Source organism: Corylus avellana, chromosome 9 (assembly GCF_965113065.1).
Source record: "Corylus avellana chromosome 9, dhCorAvel1.hap1.2, whole genome shotgun sequence".
NCBI lineage: Eukaryota > Viridiplantae > Streptophyta > Magnoliopsida > Fagales > Betulaceae > Corylus > Corylus avellana.
Genome location: NC_142498.1, coordinates 23,192,041 through 23,212,451, shown reverse-complemented (window position 1 = coordinate 23,212,451; position 20,411 = coordinate 23,192,041). Strand labels below are relative to the sequence as shown.

At 36.9% G+C, this 20,411-nt stretch overlaps 3 protein-coding genes across 3 annotated transcripts; all 3 read left to right on the top strand.

The window, feature by feature from the left end:
* Positions 1 to 131: 131 nt before the first annotated feature.
* BZIP60 (basic region/leucine zipper motif 60) lies at positions 132 to 3,538 on the top strand. The gene is made up of 3 exons (XM_059605553.2): positions 132 to 773; positions 1,290 to 1,513; positions 3,113 to 3,538. Exons 1-3 carry the CDS (start codon positions 331 to 333, stop codon positions 3,349 to 3,351), a joined length of 906 nt encoding a protein of 301 aa, XP_059461536.2. The 5' UTR covers positions 132 to 330; the 3' UTR covers positions 3,352 to 3,538.
* A 2,760-nt stretch (positions 3,539 to 6,298) lies between these two features.
* LOC132189385 (pyrophosphate--fructose 6-phosphate 1-phosphotransferase subunit alpha) lies at positions 6,299 to 13,239 on the top strand. The gene is made up of 19 exons (XM_059604117.2): positions 6,299 to 6,528; positions 7,121 to 7,293; positions 7,385 to 7,497; positions 7,875 to 7,949; positions 8,043 to 8,156; positions 8,240 to 8,307; positions 8,492 to 8,575; positions 8,811 to 8,864; positions 9,064 to 9,144; positions 9,261 to 9,354; positions 9,453 to 9,526; positions 9,698 to 9,808; positions 9,920 to 9,964; positions 10,050 to 10,106; positions 10,666 to 10,770; positions 10,862 to 10,978; positions 11,147 to 11,250; positions 11,546 to 11,711; positions 12,875 to 13,239. Exons 1-19 carry the CDS (start codon positions 6,439 to 6,441, stop codon positions 12,995 to 12,997), a joined length of 1,848 nt encoding a protein of 615 aa, XP_059460100.1. The 5' UTR covers positions 6,299 to 6,438; the 3' UTR covers positions 12,998 to 13,239.
* A 1,928-nt stretch (positions 13,240 to 15,167) lies between these two features.
* On the top strand, positions 15,168 to 19,954 carry LOC132190504 (protein FAR1-RELATED SEQUENCE 5). Its single transcript, XM_059605513.2, has 2 exons — positions 15,168 to 17,613; positions 19,384 to 19,954. Exons 1-2 carry the CDS (start codon positions 15,481 to 15,483, stop codon positions 19,546 to 19,548), a joined length of 2,298 nt encoding a protein of 765 aa, XP_059461496.2. The 5' UTR covers positions 15,168 to 15,480; the 3' UTR covers positions 19,549 to 19,954.
* Positions 19,955 to 20,411: the final 457 nt, after the last annotated feature.

Sequence of the window (20,411 nt, the reverse complement as noted above, 5' to 3'; positions counted from 1 at the left end):
CGTCCATGTCATCATATTACAATCCGATTCTCTCTGCCCACCACACGTGGCGGGACAACCGCGCGAGTCCACGGGAACCAAGTCTCCAGTCTTTTGGTTTTCCTTGCACACGAAGGAAACCAGCCCACCACGCGTTTTTAGATGCGAACATAAATACTCGGAACATGTTTTTCACAATAAACAGCCTTCCCCTTCCATGAATTCCCTCTCCCTCCTTTTTTATTAGTTATTTTCCTTCTTTTCTTTTCTTTTTTTGGTTCGTTTTTCTGTGAATAATTCGTTTCGCTTAGATTTTAGTGTTCCTCTTTTTATCTAAGTAATTATTCGGTTATGGAAGATCCTGATTTTCTAGGGGACGCGGACGTTATTGGAAGTATCGATTGGGGGAGCCTTTTCGATGAACTACCGGAGGGCACGAATTCTCTTTTCCCGGTCGAATCCCCTGTTCTCACTGACTCATCATCCGCCGAGGACTTGTCGAACCCTTCCGCGGGTCCGGTCTCGTCGTGGATCGACGAGGTCGAGACCATCCTGATGAATGACGATGACGACGAGAAGGTCGCGGTGGAGCCCACCAAGGAGTTCTGTGATAGCTTTTTGGCGGAAGTGCTTTTGGACTCGCCTGGGGAGGTTTCCGGTGAGGTCGACAAGGACTCTTCCACTGCTTCAGATGACGGAAATGGTGATTGGGGGAAAGAGAACGTGCTCAACAATGATAACGATGGTCAAAGTCAAGATGATGATGATCATCCCCTCTCCAAGAAACGAAAAAGGTACCACTAGTTCATTGAAATTTTATCTAAATCCGAGAAGAAAAAGGGACTTCTTAAAACCTAAATTATAGGGTTTTGAGCTAGATTTATCGACACTTTATTAGACTATAAGTTTTTGTGTTGTTATCAAAATTAAACATTGTTTTATTGTATGATCCTCTGAAGAAAATTATCTCTAATTTGGTGTGATCGTTGTTTTCAGGAATTAATATATTGGTGTTTTTCGTTAGCCTTGTGTGGTTGCTATCAGGAAAATTAATTTATAATTAAAGTTTTCGTTAGTGCTGTAATCTCTAATTAAAGTTTTCTAAGATGGGTGCCTGATCTTTCACATCCTCCGCTGACATGTTCTGATTCTCGTTGGTCCTTTGTAGACTTTGTCGCAATGGACTTAAAGTAATAAGGAGCTGTATAGAGTTTTATTTCTTTCATGTATCCCATTTGAACTTTATATGCGTCTCATAGAGAGTTTTCAAGAGTTGTATGTGATGATGGGTGGACCCGACGTTTTTTCAGGCAGCTGAGAAATAGGGATGCGGCGGTGAGATCGAGGGAGAGGAAAAAGATGTACGTGAGGGATCTTGAGACGAAGAGTAGGTATCTGGAAGGGGAATGCAGGAGACTGGGGCGTCTGCTTCAGTGTTGTCATGCTGAGAATCAAGCTTTACGGCTTAGTTTGCAATCGGTCAATGCATTTGGTGCTCCCATGACCAAGCAGGAGTCTGCTGTGCTCTTGTTGGGTATGAATCTTGAACCATCTTTTGCTGCTTTTTTTTTTTTTTTTTCTCTCCCTCTCTCTCTCTCTCTCTCTCTCTTATATATTGTCGTTGATTTTACTTCCAACCCTTTGAGGACCACAATTGGAATTCGGGCGTGTATAACTGCTTAGTGAATTGGGCAGCAAAACTAATTGTATTGACTGGGTTGAGCTAAGTAGTGCTGTTTGAGCTTGGTTGCTTTGTACTTGTAATTGCTTGTGTGTGGCTTTGGAGTTGACCAACTCGACTTAAACATCTTAATTTCACTTCTCTCTCAAGAGATATGTAATACTGAAAACTGAAATAACTTCTGTCTATTTCTTATTTTCTGTTATTAAACAAAAAATAGGCTAAAATCCAGTTAGCTCACTTCATCTTCAATATGCCTTCTTTACCTTTTGCAAATTTCATTGAATTGACCGGGTACGCCACACCCTTCAGTGCACCTGTCTTAATACGAGCTTCAAATGAGTTCTTTTTTACTATCTCAATTGTTTGAGTAATCTATTTCTGAGTGGGGGAAATAGAAATCTTAGTGCTATATAAGGAAGGAAATTTTTTTTTCCTATTAATAAGAGCTGGCCTATAGTAACATGATACCGAATATTTGTTACCCCTAAATTTACCACCCTAGTTGCAATGTCCTCTCAAACTCTTGCAATGGTCTTTTAAACTTTAAAAAGTTACGATGTCTCCCAAACTACTTCGCCCTTTCACTTATCTCTTTTCATTATGGGTTTTTTTTTGGTTAAATCAGGTCCTTTCACTTATCCCCTTTCATTAGGGTTTTTTTTGTTAAATTTGATGGAAAATGGGTCACGTGCTTATACGAGATCTAAAATGACAATAATTCATAAATAAATAAAAAGAAATAAAAAGAAAAAGGGAGACCCACGGCCCACAAAGGTAGTCTCCTCCAAATGTAGAAAGTATTTTTTAGTTTTTGCTTAGCAACTTGTAACATGTAGAAAGTATATCTTATTAACTTCGTCATTGCAAATTTGCAATATGCTGGATGTAAATTGAGCCAAGTAGTGGTCTACTCTAGGTTGTTCTGAAGTCTCAATATTCCTTCACAGCACTTCATCTTCACCAAATTACTCTCACCCCTAGCTGTTTTTTTTTTTTTTTTTAACGAGAAATTTATATCCTTGCTGAGCATTTCTTCCATTCCTAATTCAGAAGTCTGAGTTGTTTGTTTCCCAGTTGTAAGAATTCAGGTTATTTGATCTAGCTATCATTCACTTCTCTCATGGGTTGGCTATGTACTGTAAGTTTGGACTGCACATGGGCGTGTATAAACTAGTTGGACATTCTTTGTCCATCTAGATCGTGCGACTAACACATATGTTGGGTCGATTATTCAGGCTCTTTTTATGCTTTAATACTACTAATTTTAAATTCCTTGTAAGAGGCTGCTGTGTTTGCGCTTGCAAGTTTAGTGAATTACCATACTCTAGGCCTGGTAATTATGAAAATGGGTTATCAATTTATTGTTTTGATTATGCTTTGACAAAGTTTGTTTATGTACCTATTTGATGGCCTTCAATATATGTTCTGGTCTCTCTTTTTTTTTTGCAGAATCCCTGCTGTTGGGTTCCCTGCTTTGGTTCCTGGGCATCATTTGCCTGTTCACTCTGCCCACAATGCCCGAGGTAATTCTGGGAAGAGTTCCACTGGAAAACGTGGGAAAGAAAAATCAAGGAGTAAGAGGGGCAAGAAGTAAGATGTTTGGATACTTAATGGCCCAATCTTTTGTAAAGACTAGGAGATGCAAAGCTTCAAGGACCAAGATGAAACCGAGTTTCCTTGTTCTTTGAGTTTTTGGGAAAGACTTTCATCTTCTCTTATATGTTCAATCCCTTTCTCTATTTTGGTGTTTAGGTGTTGAGTGTAATGGAGTTATGATAAAAAATTAAAAGGACATGCTGGTTTCCCAGTTGAACAATTAGAAGTATGATATGTTACTATTTTTACTTTTTCAAATGGGACATCGTTTTGCTCGCATATTTCTTAATGATTGTTTTGTGTTGGGAGTTGCGAATTTCTTGTTTGCGTTTTTTCTGTTGGACCACAAGTAAAATGGATCTTTCCTTCAACAGAAACCAATTTTATGGGTTTTCATTGCTGATTTTGTTCTCCTACACTTCGTTCACATGTTGAAGGTTCAAACTTCAAAATCATGATAGAATTCTCGATGAATATTACCATGATCTCTGTGACGGCATGGAGTGGGCGCTCTCTCCCGCTTAACCAAATATATTACCGTCTTCTTTGCGTCATATTCTCTTCATTAACGCCTCCCCACCTCTAAATCCTAGATTCTAACATACAAGGAGCCTCTTTTGGCTGGGAACTATTTTTTTTTTTTTTCCCTTAATTTCCCTTGCGGTATTTGTATTACTGTCGAAATCTTTGTTCTTCTGAAAGCTACGAACTTTGCTTCATCCCCTGCCAATATGGATTGGGTGTGATTTCATTTTCTTAACTGTCGGTTGAAAATATGCTTCTACCAGTACCAGGTTAGGTAAGCTGGACCAACTTAGACAGATCTAAACCAAAGTGTGATTTGGCATTGGGATTTTGTAGACAAAAAAAACACACAATTTTAAAGGCTAAACTATGATTTTAAAGTCTAAATTATGATTTTGTCAAACGTTTAACCATATATTTTAAAATTATTATTTTTAAATCACAAATCCAACGGATCCTAATTATAGCTACCCGCACAATGGAAGTTGTTGATTAAGATAGAAGCAGCGATAAGTCTTTTAACTAAAAAAAGTTACAGGCCTTTGTGCTTGTGAGAAAGCAATGAGGGTGGAGCGTTAGGTGAGGAATACAGCCAGCGTTTTTTAAGTTACGTTGTTTGGTAAGTCAGTTGGCTTTCTTTTAATTTACAACCATGTCCTTGCGCAGCATATTCCAACGTTGGAATGTGCACATGAAGCTTCGCTCTCTCATCCTTCGCTCAGCTGCCTATTTGTATTTTAATTAGGATCCTCTCCATCACTCTATATTTTGAATTCTAATACACCCTGGTCCATTTTCCTATATCCTGATTCACTTACAGCTATTACCTGTGAAAATTTGATTGTCAAAAGTCACAATTGACTTTTCAAATGCACTAGAAGCCGCATGGACGAAACAATTGAATCAAGTTGTTGTCAATTTCGAGGAAGGGATTGATCTCCCTTAAACCACCATATGATTCAATGAGCCAATCTTCAAATCCACGCCCACAGTAATTGCTTAATTTTTGTTGAATATAAATTGTTAACCTTTGATTAGTACATGGGAAAAAGTAACAAATGGAACCTTCAGTGAGAAAATTTCTTAATATTCTTTCCATATTATAGAACCAAAGTCAATGATGTTCCCCGTATGTAGAATATTTAAAGAGATGCAATATTATTGTTTCTATGTTATTTTATATATTTATTTATTTTTATCCCAAGGATTTTTATTTTTTTTAAAAAAAATCCAGTCTCATTGAATAATGATCACGAGCATAATGTTCTTACATCACAGAGCAAAAAGTTCTGAAAAATCATAGAAGAAGTTACGAAGTTATAAATCATATATGCTTACATAAAAATCAAATATTCACAACCTATCTATAACATCAATATCCGCTAACCTATGATTATTTTTCAGTTGTAACACTAGATATATTATAAACATACTCAACTCAATGCATAGGTAACTTATCTTCCTCGCTCTAAAAACAGATCACATCCACAACCAAAAGGCTGGACAATCCTTATTCAAACAAAAATACAGGCAAAAAAAAAAAAAAAAAAAAAAAAACTAGCCCTAACAAAAAAACTAGTCATAAAAGCACATATCTACTATTGAGAAGACTATATATACTCCTCATTGACCCAAAACAGTTGGAAAACTATACTATTTCTTCGTAGATCGCTCACAATAGTAGATCTAAAGATAAAACTATTATTCAAAACAAACAAAACAAGCAACACAGCCAACAAATCAGCAGCGACCAGAATGGAGTAGATGATGAGCACTGGCCAAGGAGGAGAAGGGAGGCACAACACCTTGGAGGGCAGGCAGTAGCGGCTAGAGTTGTTGATTTCTGGCCCAAAAACAAAGAAAATCAAGAAAAAATGCGCAGAAGGGGAGGGGGATTAGAAGGAGAGGAGAGGGGGAAGGGGGAGAGGAGGAGGGAGCTAAATTACGGGAGGTATCCTACTAATTTAGTACCCTTTTCATTTTGCTTAAAAGGGTACTGAAGATTTGCTTTTACGATTGATATTTTGTTTCGTTATATTTAATGGTGTATTTTACTATATTTTTGTAAACTTCAATTTAAACTATAGAATTTATTTTCTCTATTTTTTTTTTCAATTCTCAACATTTCAAGTGAACATGTTTGGATTGGTATGGTAATTGAATGTGAATTTGGATAGAGAATAAAAAAGCTAATTCAAAGTGTTTTTAAGAGAAAAAAAGGGACAAATATGGTGAAAAATCTTTGACGATGGCAATAAAATAATAGTAACTATGAAAAGAATATTCCATAAAAATAAATAAAAATAAAAACTATGAAAAGGATACGTGAACTTCTGTTGGTACCTGTTGAAAAGGATCTGGAGGAATAAATACAAAAGATCCAATCCAGAACAAGAGGGCAAATCCGTCATGCCAAAAAGAATCCATGGCAGTTACGTAAATAACAAGCGAGAGAAGGTGAACTAGGAGCGATGCCACGGGAGACCAAACCGGCTGCACTTTGGTTGGTTGTATCGCCCAGTCTTTTACCTTTCCCCGCTATATAAACGGTCTCTTGAAGCGCACCCACCCCACTCACAGTAGTAGTTGTTCAAAGCAGCAGCAGCAGCAACAACAACGACGACGACGCAAACACACAGCACAAGAAATTGTCGATGGATTCAGACTATGGTATTCCCAGAGAACTCTCTGACCTCCAAAAAATCCGATCTCACTACGAACCTGAAATCCCTCCTTGTCTCCAGGTCCCTCTCTACTCTTTCTCCCTCTCTTACCTACACTTTCTCGAATATTGGTGAGTTAATTGAGATTGTTGTTTAATTCAACGGGTTGTTCTATGTGTTCGAAAAAATCTGGGATCCGATTGTTGCCCGGATCTGCTATCGTGCAAAAGAATTGATTGGGTGTTGTTCGATTGGATCTGTTGTTGTTCACTGCCACACTGTTTTGGTTCATGTTTGTTTGGTTGTTAATCTATCGTGCAAAAAGCATTTGCAATTGTTTTGCGACTTTTACTTATGTAGTTGAGATGACTTTGGAATTTCTGATCAAATGCTTTTGTTCCCCTCCGCAAACTGCTGTTTTCTTATGCGACACAAGGGAATTTTTTTATTAAAAAAAATACTCTTATTGGTTGGGCGTGAACATTCAGAATGTTCCTTCGAGACTTTGTAAATTTAAATGGGTGTTTTTTTTTTTTTTGCCACTCTTTTCCACAAATATTTTCCAATATAAATGGGATATGCGTTATATGAAAGATTAAAGTGTGGTTCATAATTTAGTTTTTAGAAGAGTTGGAATTATAACTGAGGTAATCAAACATTTGTCATTATACAGGGAACTACTGTCAGGGTTGAATTTGGTGATACAACCACAGCGGTAGACCCCAATGATTTCCACATCATAAGCCGATATTTCCCACACACTTATGGTCAGCCTTTGGCTCACTTTCTCAGGAAAACTGCAAAAGTCTCAGATGCTCAGATTATCACTGAGCATCCGGCTAAGAGGTGCACATCTGATTTTAATTCATAGTCGTTTCATTTACGTTTGTTCTATTATCATTACATCTTATTCGTCTAATGTGTTTTCTTTTTACAGGGTGGGAATAGTCTTTTGTGGGAGACAATCTCCTGGAGGACATAATGTTATTTGGGGTCTTCACAATGCTCTTAAAATTCACAACCCCAATAGTACTTTACTCGGATTTCTAGGTAATCTGCATTTTCTATTATCTTTTTTTATTTTTTTATTTTTTTATTTTGGGTTTTGTAAATTGGTATGCGTGTTCGTGATTGCGTCAGAAATGTGTTTTTATCCACCTATGTATATGTGCACCTGGATATATATAATCAGGTCCGATTTAATTTTTTTTTTTTTTGGAAGTTCATTCTCTATGAAGTTTTCAAGGTGTTTGGTTGTATAAATTCTTCGTATTAAAACATAGATTTTTTAGAAAGCTGTGCTTTTGTTGCCTGTCTGTAATATGTTTTGTTGTCACTTTGGTTCACATATGAGAGTATGTTGTGTGCATTTTCTGGTTAAATAAAATGTTAGTTACTTAAGCCAATGCCTTTGCAACTGTAAACAGGTGGTTCAGAAGGTTTATTTGCAAAGAAAACTCTTGAGATAACAGAAGACATTCTTTCAACCTACAAAAATCAAGGTAGGCGATGGTACAAGGAAATTGTCATGTACAGATAATAAATTATCATGCTTTGAAGCTCATGAACTGTATAATTTGGTTCTGCTTCACTAGGTGGTTATGATTTGCTGGGACGGACAAAAGATCAAATTAGAACAACCGAGCAAGTTAATGCTGCCCTAAATACGTGCAAAGATTTGAAATTGGATGGCCTTGTCATTATTGGAGGTAAAGGAAGTGATGATTTTTAAAGTTCGCATATATATTTTTAACTGGAAGTTAGTGAATATGAATGTTTGTTATTCTTGAAGGGGTGACATCAAACACAGATGCTGCTCAGCTTGCAGAAACATTTGCTGAAGCAAAATGCACAACAAAGGTACTATGCATGTGAATTTTTATGAAATACTCGAGTGATATTTATAGGTATTTGTCTCCATATAATTGAATTTTAATGCTTCGCTTCTGTTGCAATTCTATACGTTGTAGCTTGTGTAAATTTATTTAACTATAAAGCTTTGTCCTACCACAGTCTATCGATTAAACTTTTATGAATTTCACAGGTGGTTGGTGTACCTGTTACTCTGAATGGAGATCTTAAGAACCAGTTCTTGGAAACTAATGTTGGTTTTGATACAATATGTAAGGTATCAGTCAGATGAAGTTGACGGTATATTTGTAATTTTAAGAATGTTCTCCATGTTGTGCATGGAGATTTGATAATTGCAGATGATGACAATTTTGCTTCCCTTTCCTTTTTTAGTTTTGTTTCTTATTGCTTTGAGATTACATGCAACTAGAGCCTAGGCACATGATGTGTGTGCGTGCAGTGCAGCACATTGTTTGATGTGCAATTTGCTTATTGATATTATTTCTTTTCAGGTCAATTCCCAGCTCATCAGCAATGTTTGCACTGATGCACTCTCTGCAGAGAAGGTAATGGATCTAGTTCCCTTATTCTGATTCCTCATGAACGAACTGGTTGTTTCAATTTAATTTTGATCATAGTTTATTAGAGTATGATTATTGATCTTGCTGTGCATTTCTTGGTTTGAAAAAAGATCCTGTCTTTACTCTGGTTTCTGTTTTGATCTTGTTCAATTGAAAAGTCTCCGTAATTTCTTTTCTGTTCCAGTATTATTATTTTATCCGACTTATGGGTCGGAAGGCATCACATGTTGCTTTGGAGTGCACTCTCCAGTCCCATCCCAATTTGGTAAGTATTTCTTTTCTGCTGTTATTTAAATTGATGTTGTCATCAAGAATTTGTCAATACACCTTTATGTTTTTCTAGATCTTTTTTCTATGTATAACTTGATATGCACTTTGAAGGTAATTCTTGGGGAGGAGGTGGCTGCATTAAAGCTTACACTTTTTGATATCACAAAACAAATTTGTGATGCAGTTCAAGCCAGGGCAGGACAAGGTCTGAAACAGTTTTAAGTTGCTTTTACTGTCATTGATGGTGATAGTTTCAGTTTTTTTTTTTATTATTATTAATCTGACATATTTTATGTGGACCAGACAAGAACCATGGAGTCATCTTATTACCAGAAGGGCTTATAGAAAGCATTCCTGAAGTTTATGCCCTTTTGAAGGTAACTTATGCAGTTAAACAGTAATTCCTTTTGCAGCACCTCTCTCCGGCTTCTGTACGCATGCAAACTAGAACTAGTGGTTGCAATTTTATTTTTATTTTTGTATCTTCATTTGATATTAATAAGTTTCTTAATGTGTTCTTGCTCTAATATTAATGTTTGGTTCCTCAGGAAATTCATAATTTGCTCAGGCAAGGTGTTTCTTCTGATAACATTTCTTCTCAACTTTCACCCTGGGCATCTGCTTTGTTTGAATTTTTGCCACCCTTTATTAAGAAACAGGTACCAATTTTCCATAGACTCCCCTTGGGGCCAATTACTTAAAAAAAAAAAAAATCTAGTGTTAAATGAGTTTATAGGGCCCATCTGAGATTGAGATTTTGAATGTTACAGCTGCTCCTTTACCCTGAATCAGATGACTCTGCACAATTGTCACAGGTAATTAGGCTTTAGACACGTCTGTTTTGAAAAAGGATACATCAAATTTTAAGATCTTTAATATCCTTTTTGCTTTATTTTACAGATTGAGACAGAAAAACTTTTTGCACATCTTGTGGAGACTGAAATGAACAAGCGCCTGGTACACAGATTTTGTTTCTTTTGTTGTTTCCCTTTCCCCCCGTAGTTTTTTTTTACACTCTTTGTTCTTTTCCTGGTTGGAAGATATCAGATGGTGTTCCCCGTGTGTGTGTTTACTTCAATCTCTATTTACTCGCAAAAGAAGTTTTACATGATTGAAAGTGCAAAGTGCAAAATGCAAAATTCCATTGAGTTCTTTGCCTGATATTCTTGCCTCTCTTCTTTTATGCTGGTATCAGATTTTGCTGTCATTCCTCAAACATTTTGTTCCTATTGAAGTTTGCATTGCTTAATCACTAATATGCTGAAGAATTGTTCTTGTTTGATGTCTATTCTATCCCTTTCTTTTTTTTCTCTCTGAGCAACTTATATTCTATCCTGTACTCTTGTTTGTTTGATGCTTAACGAATATGATTCATGATTCTTTGTTAGAAGTTAATTGCCGTTTAAGATAAGAAAATTAGAACTGACATATCATTGGTTTCAGTTAACTGTATATGCTGAGTTGTTTTTAATAGAACAAGACCCTTAGTGGCTAATGTCTTTGGTGTTTTGAACAGAAAGAAGGCACATACAAAGGGAAGAAGTTTAATGCTATCTGCCACTTTTTCGGTTATCAGGCTCGGGGATCACTACCATCAAAATTTGATTGTGACTATGCCTATGTACGGAAAAGCTAGCTGTTGCTCTATCTCCTCAGACTTTTAGCTATTAATATTTTCCTGTCATGTTAATATTGAGGTCATATTCTTTCAGGTTCTTGGCCATATCTGCTACCATATTTTAGCAGCTGGTTTGAATGGTTACATGGCAACTGTAACCAACCTGAAGAATCCAGTGAACAAATGGCGTTGTGGTGCTGCTCCAATTACAGTAGGGTTTTCTTTATTTCTGCCATAATAATTGACAAATATGGGTTTTGTAATTTTCCTTCATGTCTTTTAGTTCAAGTTCAGTGCATTCCAGTGTTTTCTTCTCTTTGGTAATACTTGCAATTGGTGAGAATGTTGACTATGGTTATGACTATTTGATGAACATCAGGCAATGATGACTGTGAAGCATTGGTCTCAAAATCCAGGTGCCACATCGATAGGAAAACCTGCCATTCATCCAGCTACTGTTGACTTGAGAGGCAAAGCATATGAGTAAGTCTCCTAGTGATTGCATGCAAGATGCCTGATTGATATAGTGTTGGTATTTAGTATAATGGAAGAGAAATAAAGAATAAAAAGTTATAAATGATATTTGATTTTCTTCAAATTGATTTATTTATATTTTATATTTTAGGATTATTTTTGGTCTCTCTCTTTCTCTCTCTCTCTCTCACACTCACGCACAAAATTTGGCCACAAAACTTCGCTTGAATTATGCATTGATTTACTGTGCCACTAGATTTTATTTTAACACTGGTTCTACACTCGTGTGTGGCTTTGGTTACAGTCTGTTGAGGCAAAATGCGGCAAAATTTTTGATGGATGACCTCTACAGAAATCCAGGACCCCTTCAGTTTGATGGTCCTGGTGCTGATTCTAAGGCTCTATCTCTGTGTGTTGAAGACCAGGATTATATGGGCCGCATCAAGAAACTGCAGGAATATCTTGACCAGGTGCTTACAATTCTATTGTCTCGAATTTTTAGTTTTACTCGTGCATTCTATGAACATTGCTATGAAAATAAGAAAGCACAAAACCATTCAGTTTGCAAGGTTTTGTAATCCATCACTTTCTGTTGATGGATTCGATTCTTTGGGATGTTCAAACATGATAGTTTTTTGTGTTGCTACCTTACATTCTCTTGTGATATGACAATTTGTTATGGTATATAGACTGTTATCACATTTATTCTCAATTTGATTCATAAATTTCATGAATCTATGGTGTTGCATCACACCATATTTTTACACCTTCTATTAAGGTTGTTTCACACAAACCTCAGAGACCTTATTAGCTGAAAATATTAGCTTTAACCTTTGTTCTTTCTATTGAAAGAATTGCATCCACATACATAGACAGCTATTTTCCCTAGTTCTAATTGGGCTCAAAACATCTTATATGGGAAGTAACACAGCTTGACCTTTGGGCCATGATGGAAATTCTGGAAATTACATTTACCCCCAACAAGTTTAAGTTGAGGAAACTTATATGAAACAAAACTATCGACTGCAAGTATTGCTTTGGTTGGGGTTCTGTTCCCAGCCAGTCTCCCCTGTGTTGGAGGGGTCAGCTTGGAGACTTCTCATTTTCAGGGAAATTTTACAACAAGACTCGAATACTGGAGTAGCCTATGGAGGGATCCGGTTTAAGCCTCATGCCTGCCCCATCTCCTGCTACATGCATTCCTGTTGGGTGGGATATGCCACCATTGAAATATGAACCTAATTTCATGATTTATTTGGCATTTGAGCTTGTTTTGTTGAGTTCTTTTAGGCTTTTAGCCTGCATCATCTATGCCTTGTCGATCTTGGTTTTTGTCCTTTTTGTGTATATGACTAAAGAGGATGATCTCAAAGTGCACAATCATGTGGTCATAACATACGATGTTGCTGCTTCTGCTGATTTAGTATCCTGGAGGGGTGGAGGGGTGGATGTGTTTAGATTTGATTGTGAACCATGGAAGGAGAAGATAGTAAATTTTTTCTGTAATGCTATCCTTCTCTAACTTGCACTTTTGCTGATCAACATCTAGTAGTATAAGATGAATATCAGATTTTGGCTTGCATTTTCCTTTGGTTGCAATTAATTTCTCATTGAATTCCTCTTTTCTCTTCAGGTGCGCACCATCGTAAAGCCAGGGTGTTCACAGGATGTTCTGAAAGCAGCTTTGAGCGTCATGGCTTCCGTGACAGACGTTCTCTCAGTGATGGCTTCACCTACATCCAACTTATCCCTCTAAACGTTGTTATTATCATGCTGGTTCTGATGACCATGGTACCTAAATTCCAAAATAATTGTCATCTTCCTTCCTACGCCCCAGATATTTATCATGAAATTGTAGGTGCAGAACTGAGTTTCATTTTTTGACGTCACTTCTTTTCTTTTTCTTTTTTTTGTGCAAGATAATTGAGGATTGTATTGCAAGTTATGGAAGAGATGAAATTTTGTTTATGTTATGATAGAAAGGTAGGTTATGTTTTCTGTTGGTTTGAAGCTTCCATGAGATCAATAGCGTCAAGGCATTTTACTAGTTTGATACTCTTCTATGTGTCTGCAAATGGCATAGTGAGTTAATAATACCGCATTCTGTTGGTCCAGTGACAATTCATGAATGTGATGTAAAATTGAACTTTCCCCGCATGCTCTCTTCCATGTTAAAATCCCAAGCAAAACAGCTCCAAAGCTATAAACATCGCTGTTCTCCTGTAAAACATGCGTCGGTGGCGTGTGGGGGGCACTAGTTAGTGAATCTTTCTAAAGGATCGTGAACATGCCTGAATTGTCTATATAGCTTCATTGCAGCGGGGTTTGGTTTCTTGACATATGAAAATGCCACAAAAAAAGTGCCTCTAATATCATATTAATATGTAAATAAAAATAAAATAATAGTAAAGCAAAATCATAATTTGAGAAAATAGGAAGAAAAGAAGGGGGTTACATTGTTATTTTATTGACTTGAATTTCATTGAATTACAAGAGGTCCTATTATATAGAGCCATATGGTTGGTGGGCAAAGAAGCAATCAGCTCCTCTAATGACATGTTTCCATTTCTCATGAATGATCTCAATCATTTCTTCTCCATCTCGCCTAATTCGTGAATGATTTGCAGGATATATTATAAAGAAAAACCATATATATATATATATATATAATAAAAATGTTTAGATTAGTATTTCCAAAATTAGAGGATCATTAGCAAACTTGCCTAAAGATGGAATGGAGGAAAAAGAGAGAGACTAATATAACCTTTAAGAAGCAGTAAGTATTGTTAAGGACATTATATTTTTTTCCTGTGAAGCCATAATATAACATATTGGGACACATGACCCAATTATGTTATATTAACCCGAAGAAAGTACACATAGCCCCCTCTAGCTACTAGACAATTTGCAATGTTTCTCCCAAACACATTTTAATTGTAATGTACCCCCTCCGTACAAAAAAAGACAAAAATACCCTATATATATAAAGTTTAAAAATGAAAAATGGATAGAAAACATTTTTCCTGATTTTTTGTTCCTTGGCTACTTCTCCCGAGTCCCGAATTGCTTCCCAAGTTTCCCTGCCTTTTTTTTTTTTTTTGGTATTTTTAATTTCATATTTTAGTTATATCATTAGATTGCGTTTAGCCTCGAACAAAATCATAAAAAGCTTCCATTTGAAAATGCGTTTGAAAGAGTTTAAGAATAAAATTATTTTTTCAAAAGCAAGAAATGAAATATATTTTTAAAAACACACTATTTTTTTTTTTTTAAAATTTAAGACATTATTTTTTTAAAACCACAAATTTTACTAAATATTCGATTATGGTCTTAAAAATTATATTTTTAATATCTATATTTTGAAATCGCTATTTTTAAAAATTATAGGTTCTAAAATCACTAAATCAAACGGACACTTATAGACTTACAGGTTTAAAAATACTACGATTGTAAACAAAATTTACCAAATAAAAATTTATAGTCCTGAAAATAGTTCTATCTGAGTTTATAAGTATTCGCTACATATATTTAAATGAGAAATGCTAAAGAGTCAAATAAATAAACTCAGAAAAAATTTTAAATTGACGTAACAATGATTTTTAAATTAAAAAAATGCGATTCTCTCTTCTTTATCTGCGACTAACGGTCTGCCACATTAATTTGAAATTTTTTTAAGTTCATTTATTTAACTCCCTAACATTTTTTTTTATTAAATAGATTAAATCTTTCAATTTTAACTCGTTAATATTTGTATGTTGGTATCAAAACTTGGAACCCAATCATCAACCGCTCTCAAAAGTCAAAACAAACAAAAGAGGGTAAGCTGTGGCGCGCAGCACCTGATCACTGCTAGTCCAATGGAACAACGAAGTTCCCATCTCTTTCTTTCACACCCAAAAGTTTTCCCCAAACTGAAAACCCTCCAAACCCCAAATTCCCTCCCCAACTGGAAGTAGGAAGTAGGAAGTAGAGCAGAGGTTCTCTCACAGTCCCGCCAAGAACCCCCCCACCCCCACTACTCTCTGCAGGTCGCCTGCTCAAAGATCACACTTCATTTTCTCTCTGAGGTCTCTCTACGCTCCTGATCTCCCGGTCAGTTGGCTCCTCTCTCCCTCTTCCTCTGTTTTACTCTCCATTAATTGCTGTAATTTCGACGCAATGAAACCCTTACCCACAGTTTATTGCAATGAATGCGTCAATTTGATCAAATTTGGGAGCTAATGGGATAATTGGCCAGCCATGGATATTGAACCTCTGAACATCGAAAATGAGGTTATGGAGTTTGACATGGGTAGTGCTGTGGAAGATGAAACTACCACCCTCGACTTAGAACACCCTGATGATGACTATGATAGAGATTACAATGACGAATTAGTTGAAGGTTCTAATCCTTCTACGTCTCTTGGCTTTTTAACCTCAAATGGAGAACCGGATCTTGAACCGTATGAAGGTATGGAATTCGACTCCGAACAGGCTGCGCGTATTTTTTATAATTCGTATGCCCGCCGTGTTGGCTTTAGTACCCGGGTCAGTGTGTACCAGCGGTCACGGCGTGATGGGTCCATCATATGCCGTCAAATTGTGTGTTCCCGTGAAGGATTTCGTCGTGAGGGAGCTGAAAATAGGTCTAAGAGACAGCGGACGATCACTAGAGTTGGGTGTAAGGCGCAGATGACGGTGAAGAAGCAGAGTTCTGGGAAATGGGCAGTGTCCAAACTTGTGAAGGAACATAATCACGAGCTTGTACCGCCTGATAAGGTGCATTGCCTCCGGTCACATAGGCATGTATCAGGTCCTGCTCGAAGCCTGATTGATACCCTTCAAGCGGCTGGGATGGGCCCTAGTGGGGTAATGTCCGTGTTGATCAAAGAATCTGGTGGAATTAACAATGTTGGATTTACTAAAGTTGATTGCCAGAATTATATGAGTAGTAGTAGGCAGAGGACTCTAGGGAGTGGGGGTCAGATTATTTTTGACTATTTGAAGCGAATGCAGGCTGAGGATCCTCGTTTTTTTTATGCAGTCCAGGGTGATTTTGATAATTTAACAGGAAACATTTTCTGGGCTGATGCGAATTCAAGAATGAATTATAACTACTTCGGAGAAACAGTTACATTTGATACGACATACAGAATGAATCGTTATCGAGTCCCCTTTGCTCCATTTACAGGGTGGAACCATCATGGACAACCTGTATTGTTTGGATGTGCATTACTCCTAAACGAGTCAGAGTCCTCGTTTGTTTGGCTATTCCAGACTTGGCTAGAGGCAATGTCTGGTCGCCATCCCATCTCAATCACAACAGACCAAGATAGAATCATACGAGCAGCTGTTGTGCAAGTGTTTCCAGGAACCCGTCACCGATTTTGTAAATGGAATGTGTTTAGGGAAGCTCAAGAGAAATTATCTGATGTATATCGCTCACACCCTTCTTTTGAAGCGGAGTTCCAGAAGTGCATCAATTTGACAGAGACAATCAATGAGTTTGACTCATGTTGGGAGTCTCTTCTTCAAAGATATGGTCTTGGGGATCATGAGTGGCTTCAGTCTATGTACAATGCTCGCCAACAATGGGTACCAGTTTATCTACGGGATACATTCTTTGGGGAGATGTCCATAACCCAAGGAAGTGATAGCATAAACTCTTACTTTGATGGGTATATAAACGCGTCAACTAATATTCAGGTGCTGATTAAGCAGTATGAAAAAGCAATTGCCACTCGGTATGAAAAGGAAGTAAAGGCAGACTATGATACAATTAATACTTCACCAGTTCTAAGAACACCGTCCCCCATGGAAAAACAAGCAGCAAATCTTTATACAAGGAAAATATTTATGAAATTCCAAGAAGAATTGGTTGAGACTCTTGCTTATCCTGCGACTATGACTGATGATACTGGATCAGAAACCATTTATCGGGTGGCAAAGTTTGGGGAAGACCACAAAGCGCACTCTGTTAGATTCAGTGTTTTTGAAAAGAAAGCTAGTTGTAGCTGTCAAATGTTTGAATTTTCAGGTATTATATGTAGACACATATTAGCTGTATTTAGAGTAACGAATGTTCTGACATTTCCATCTCATTATCTCTTGAAACGCTGGACAAGAAATGCAAAAAGTGGGGTTTTGTTGGATGAGCGGACTCTTGGGTTGCCAAGTGATTCTCAAGAGTCTTCTGCTGCGCGATATGACAGTCTACGACAGGAAGCTATCAAGTATGTAGAAGAAGGGGCCAAAACTGTACAGGTTTATAATGTGGCGATGGATGCTCTTCATGAGGCTGCGAAGAAGGTTGCTGCAGCCAAGAAACATGGTTCTGGGGCCATTCAAAGTGCACTGGATAATGGGAGTCAACAGCTTCAGTCTTGCTCCATGGTATGTTCTTTCCTCATAAAAGATATTCTCCCTGATGGCCTCTGTATCGTATTATCTTTCTGAATTTATTTTCCCTGTAAACATGCTCTACTTGGTGCTCTGGGTCTTTGCTCAGTAATCTTCCTCTTCTGAACTCCCACAGAAATGAGGGCTTGATTCATTGCTAGATGAAAATGCATAACAATTGCTGCTATATCAGCCTGAACCTGTGGGTATATTCCAACACTAAATTATATTGTATGGAGCCTTGTTTCTCTACTTTAGGTTCAGGGTTTATGTCTGTTGCTATTTACGGTTTATATAAATGGCTTTGTGTTGGTTGATGAAATGAGAAGGGGTACAAGCATGGATCTTGAGGGTTTAGAGATGAGATAAACTAAAACTAGAAGTCATTGAGAGCGATACGTTGTCACATATTCAACTAAATATTTGGATGCAATCTTTTGACTTGCAAAGCTGGATTATGATGTTAGAGAATAACTTTTTAAGGCATCAAGGCAGTCATTGATGCTTTACTAAGATCGGTACCGGGCAATCAAGAGATTTTGTTTTTTTGGAATTCCAGATACAGCTACCTTCACTTAGCTGTTTCTAAGTCTCTACCTATTGTGGCTTGCTTCTGCCTATTACAGACAAAACAGCAGATTTTCTTTTCTTTTTTTTTTTTTCTTTTTTTTTTTTTTTTCTTTTTTTTTGTATTGGGCAGATTTGAAACCACATTATTGTATAAAGCTTTTCTTTTGCTTATCAATGCCGGAATGTCCATGTGTAATAATGCATTTCTTCTTGTATTGTAGTATCTTTACATGTAACTCTTGGTTCCTTTGAAGGACTCCTTTGCCTTTCTGTTGCACTACACAATTTACTCTCAGGGGAAAATGTGTTTGCTGCTTGATCTTCTTCTCCGTGGGTGGGGTTGATGTGGTCCTATGAATCTTTTCCCTACCCTATGCGCTGCAAAGGCATGGCTCACTAAACCTTAGGGCATTATTGAATAGGATCAAATCTAAACATGTGGCATACTGCCCATGTCTAGTTGTGCAGCTAAGACATTAGGCATGCTGGTGCTGTGCCCACGGTAAAATTGCCGCCTTGGCTTTGAACTGATGGCTGCCTGGTGTTTATTTACTTTTTTCTTTTCTTGCGACTGTTTGCCATTCATTTATTATCTCTATTTTAAAGACCAACTGCTGCATAGAATCTATCTTATTGCATTGTAAAATTTGTGTCATATGAAAATTTTGACATAATTGGTAGGACCGCAGTAACTGATTGTATTCATTCAACTGTCAAATGGGATTGTCATGATTGGCATAGAATTTGAGTACCATTATTTTGATACTCAAAATGAACTCAACAAGGTATAAACCGGAAGAAAAAGAAATAAAATAAAAAATCAACCAAAAAAAAGAAACAAAATCTTTTGTCCCAAGTCCCAATTATTTGGGATTGGCATTAATGAATAGGAATCTAGAAGAAATATTTTGTAGTTATAATTGAATGCTACATTTTGCCATTGAGAGCTTAGCAGAAAAGAATGTCACTTACAGGACTTTTGAAGATTGTCTAGTTAAGCATCCGTAGTGAATGTTCAAAGATCACCCCAAATTATACCTCTAAAATAATCTGGATTTTGGAGCTCTTGGGGTACAAGAAATGGATTTCTTATTCATTTGGTTATTTTATGCATTTAATACGCACAACATTTTTCTTGTATGTGCAGCTGCATCTCAATTTCGATTAATTGTAGTCTTGTTTTCACTTTTGTAGGATCAGGACAAGAAAATTCAGGATTTAACTGCTGAATTGGAGAACGCAAGTCAGCAATGTGAAGCGTACCGAGCAAAACTGTTCGCTGTTTTGAAAAACATGGAAGAACAGAAGTTAAAGATATCAGTCAAGGTTCAGAATGTGAGGCTCCATCAAAGAAGTTAAATTTGAGGGGCCTGGCAGCAGCAACATTTTCATCATCTTCATGAATACTAAAAAATAGCGACCGGAAGGGTGAGAGTAATTGGGTGCTTACTATCCCATTACTGCCGATTGTAGCATATGTGTTTAGTTACTGGAAGAGGTATAAATTTGTTCTAGTTTAGGGCAGTTGTAAACTATGTCCACTACTACTTGAATGTAACCATAGAATAGGTTGTCTGTAGTGGATGGAGAGGTGGTGGCAAAGTGAAATAAAACTTTGATGAGCTTCTATAATTCTTTGATCTATTCCTTTTTCATGTACATTTGGTGCAGTTTTCACCAATGAGGAATTTCAGATGGAGTTGACTAACTGAAGGATAGGAATGCCCAACATTTGTTAAATTGAGATGGGTGTATGTTGTTCTATGATGTGTTTTTGTGGACCAATATCGATTACCAATTCTCCGACTGAACTGTGACCAAATTGAATGACCTTTTTTTTCTTTTCTCTTTTTTTTGTTTTGAAAAAGAATGACCTTTTTTGTTTTGTAAGAAAGGATAGATAAGATCGTAAACAAAGTGTGGGCTACGACTGGATCCATTGCAATTGAGACCAATTGATTGTCTGGCAATTGAGACCAATTGATTGTGAAGCTCTTGATGAGACTCATGTATACGAGTACGTCTTGAGTTGTCTGAACATGTGTTCGGACATATGAGGGCCTTGTATAAGTAGCAATTCATAGAAGAAATTGCAGCCAATCCCTAATTAAAAACTATCCCAATTCCCATGTCTCGTTTTCATTCATATTCACAAAAAAAATAATAAAAAATAAATAAGTCTCGTTTTCATTCATCAATTTGATTAAGAAGATGATGGGCCG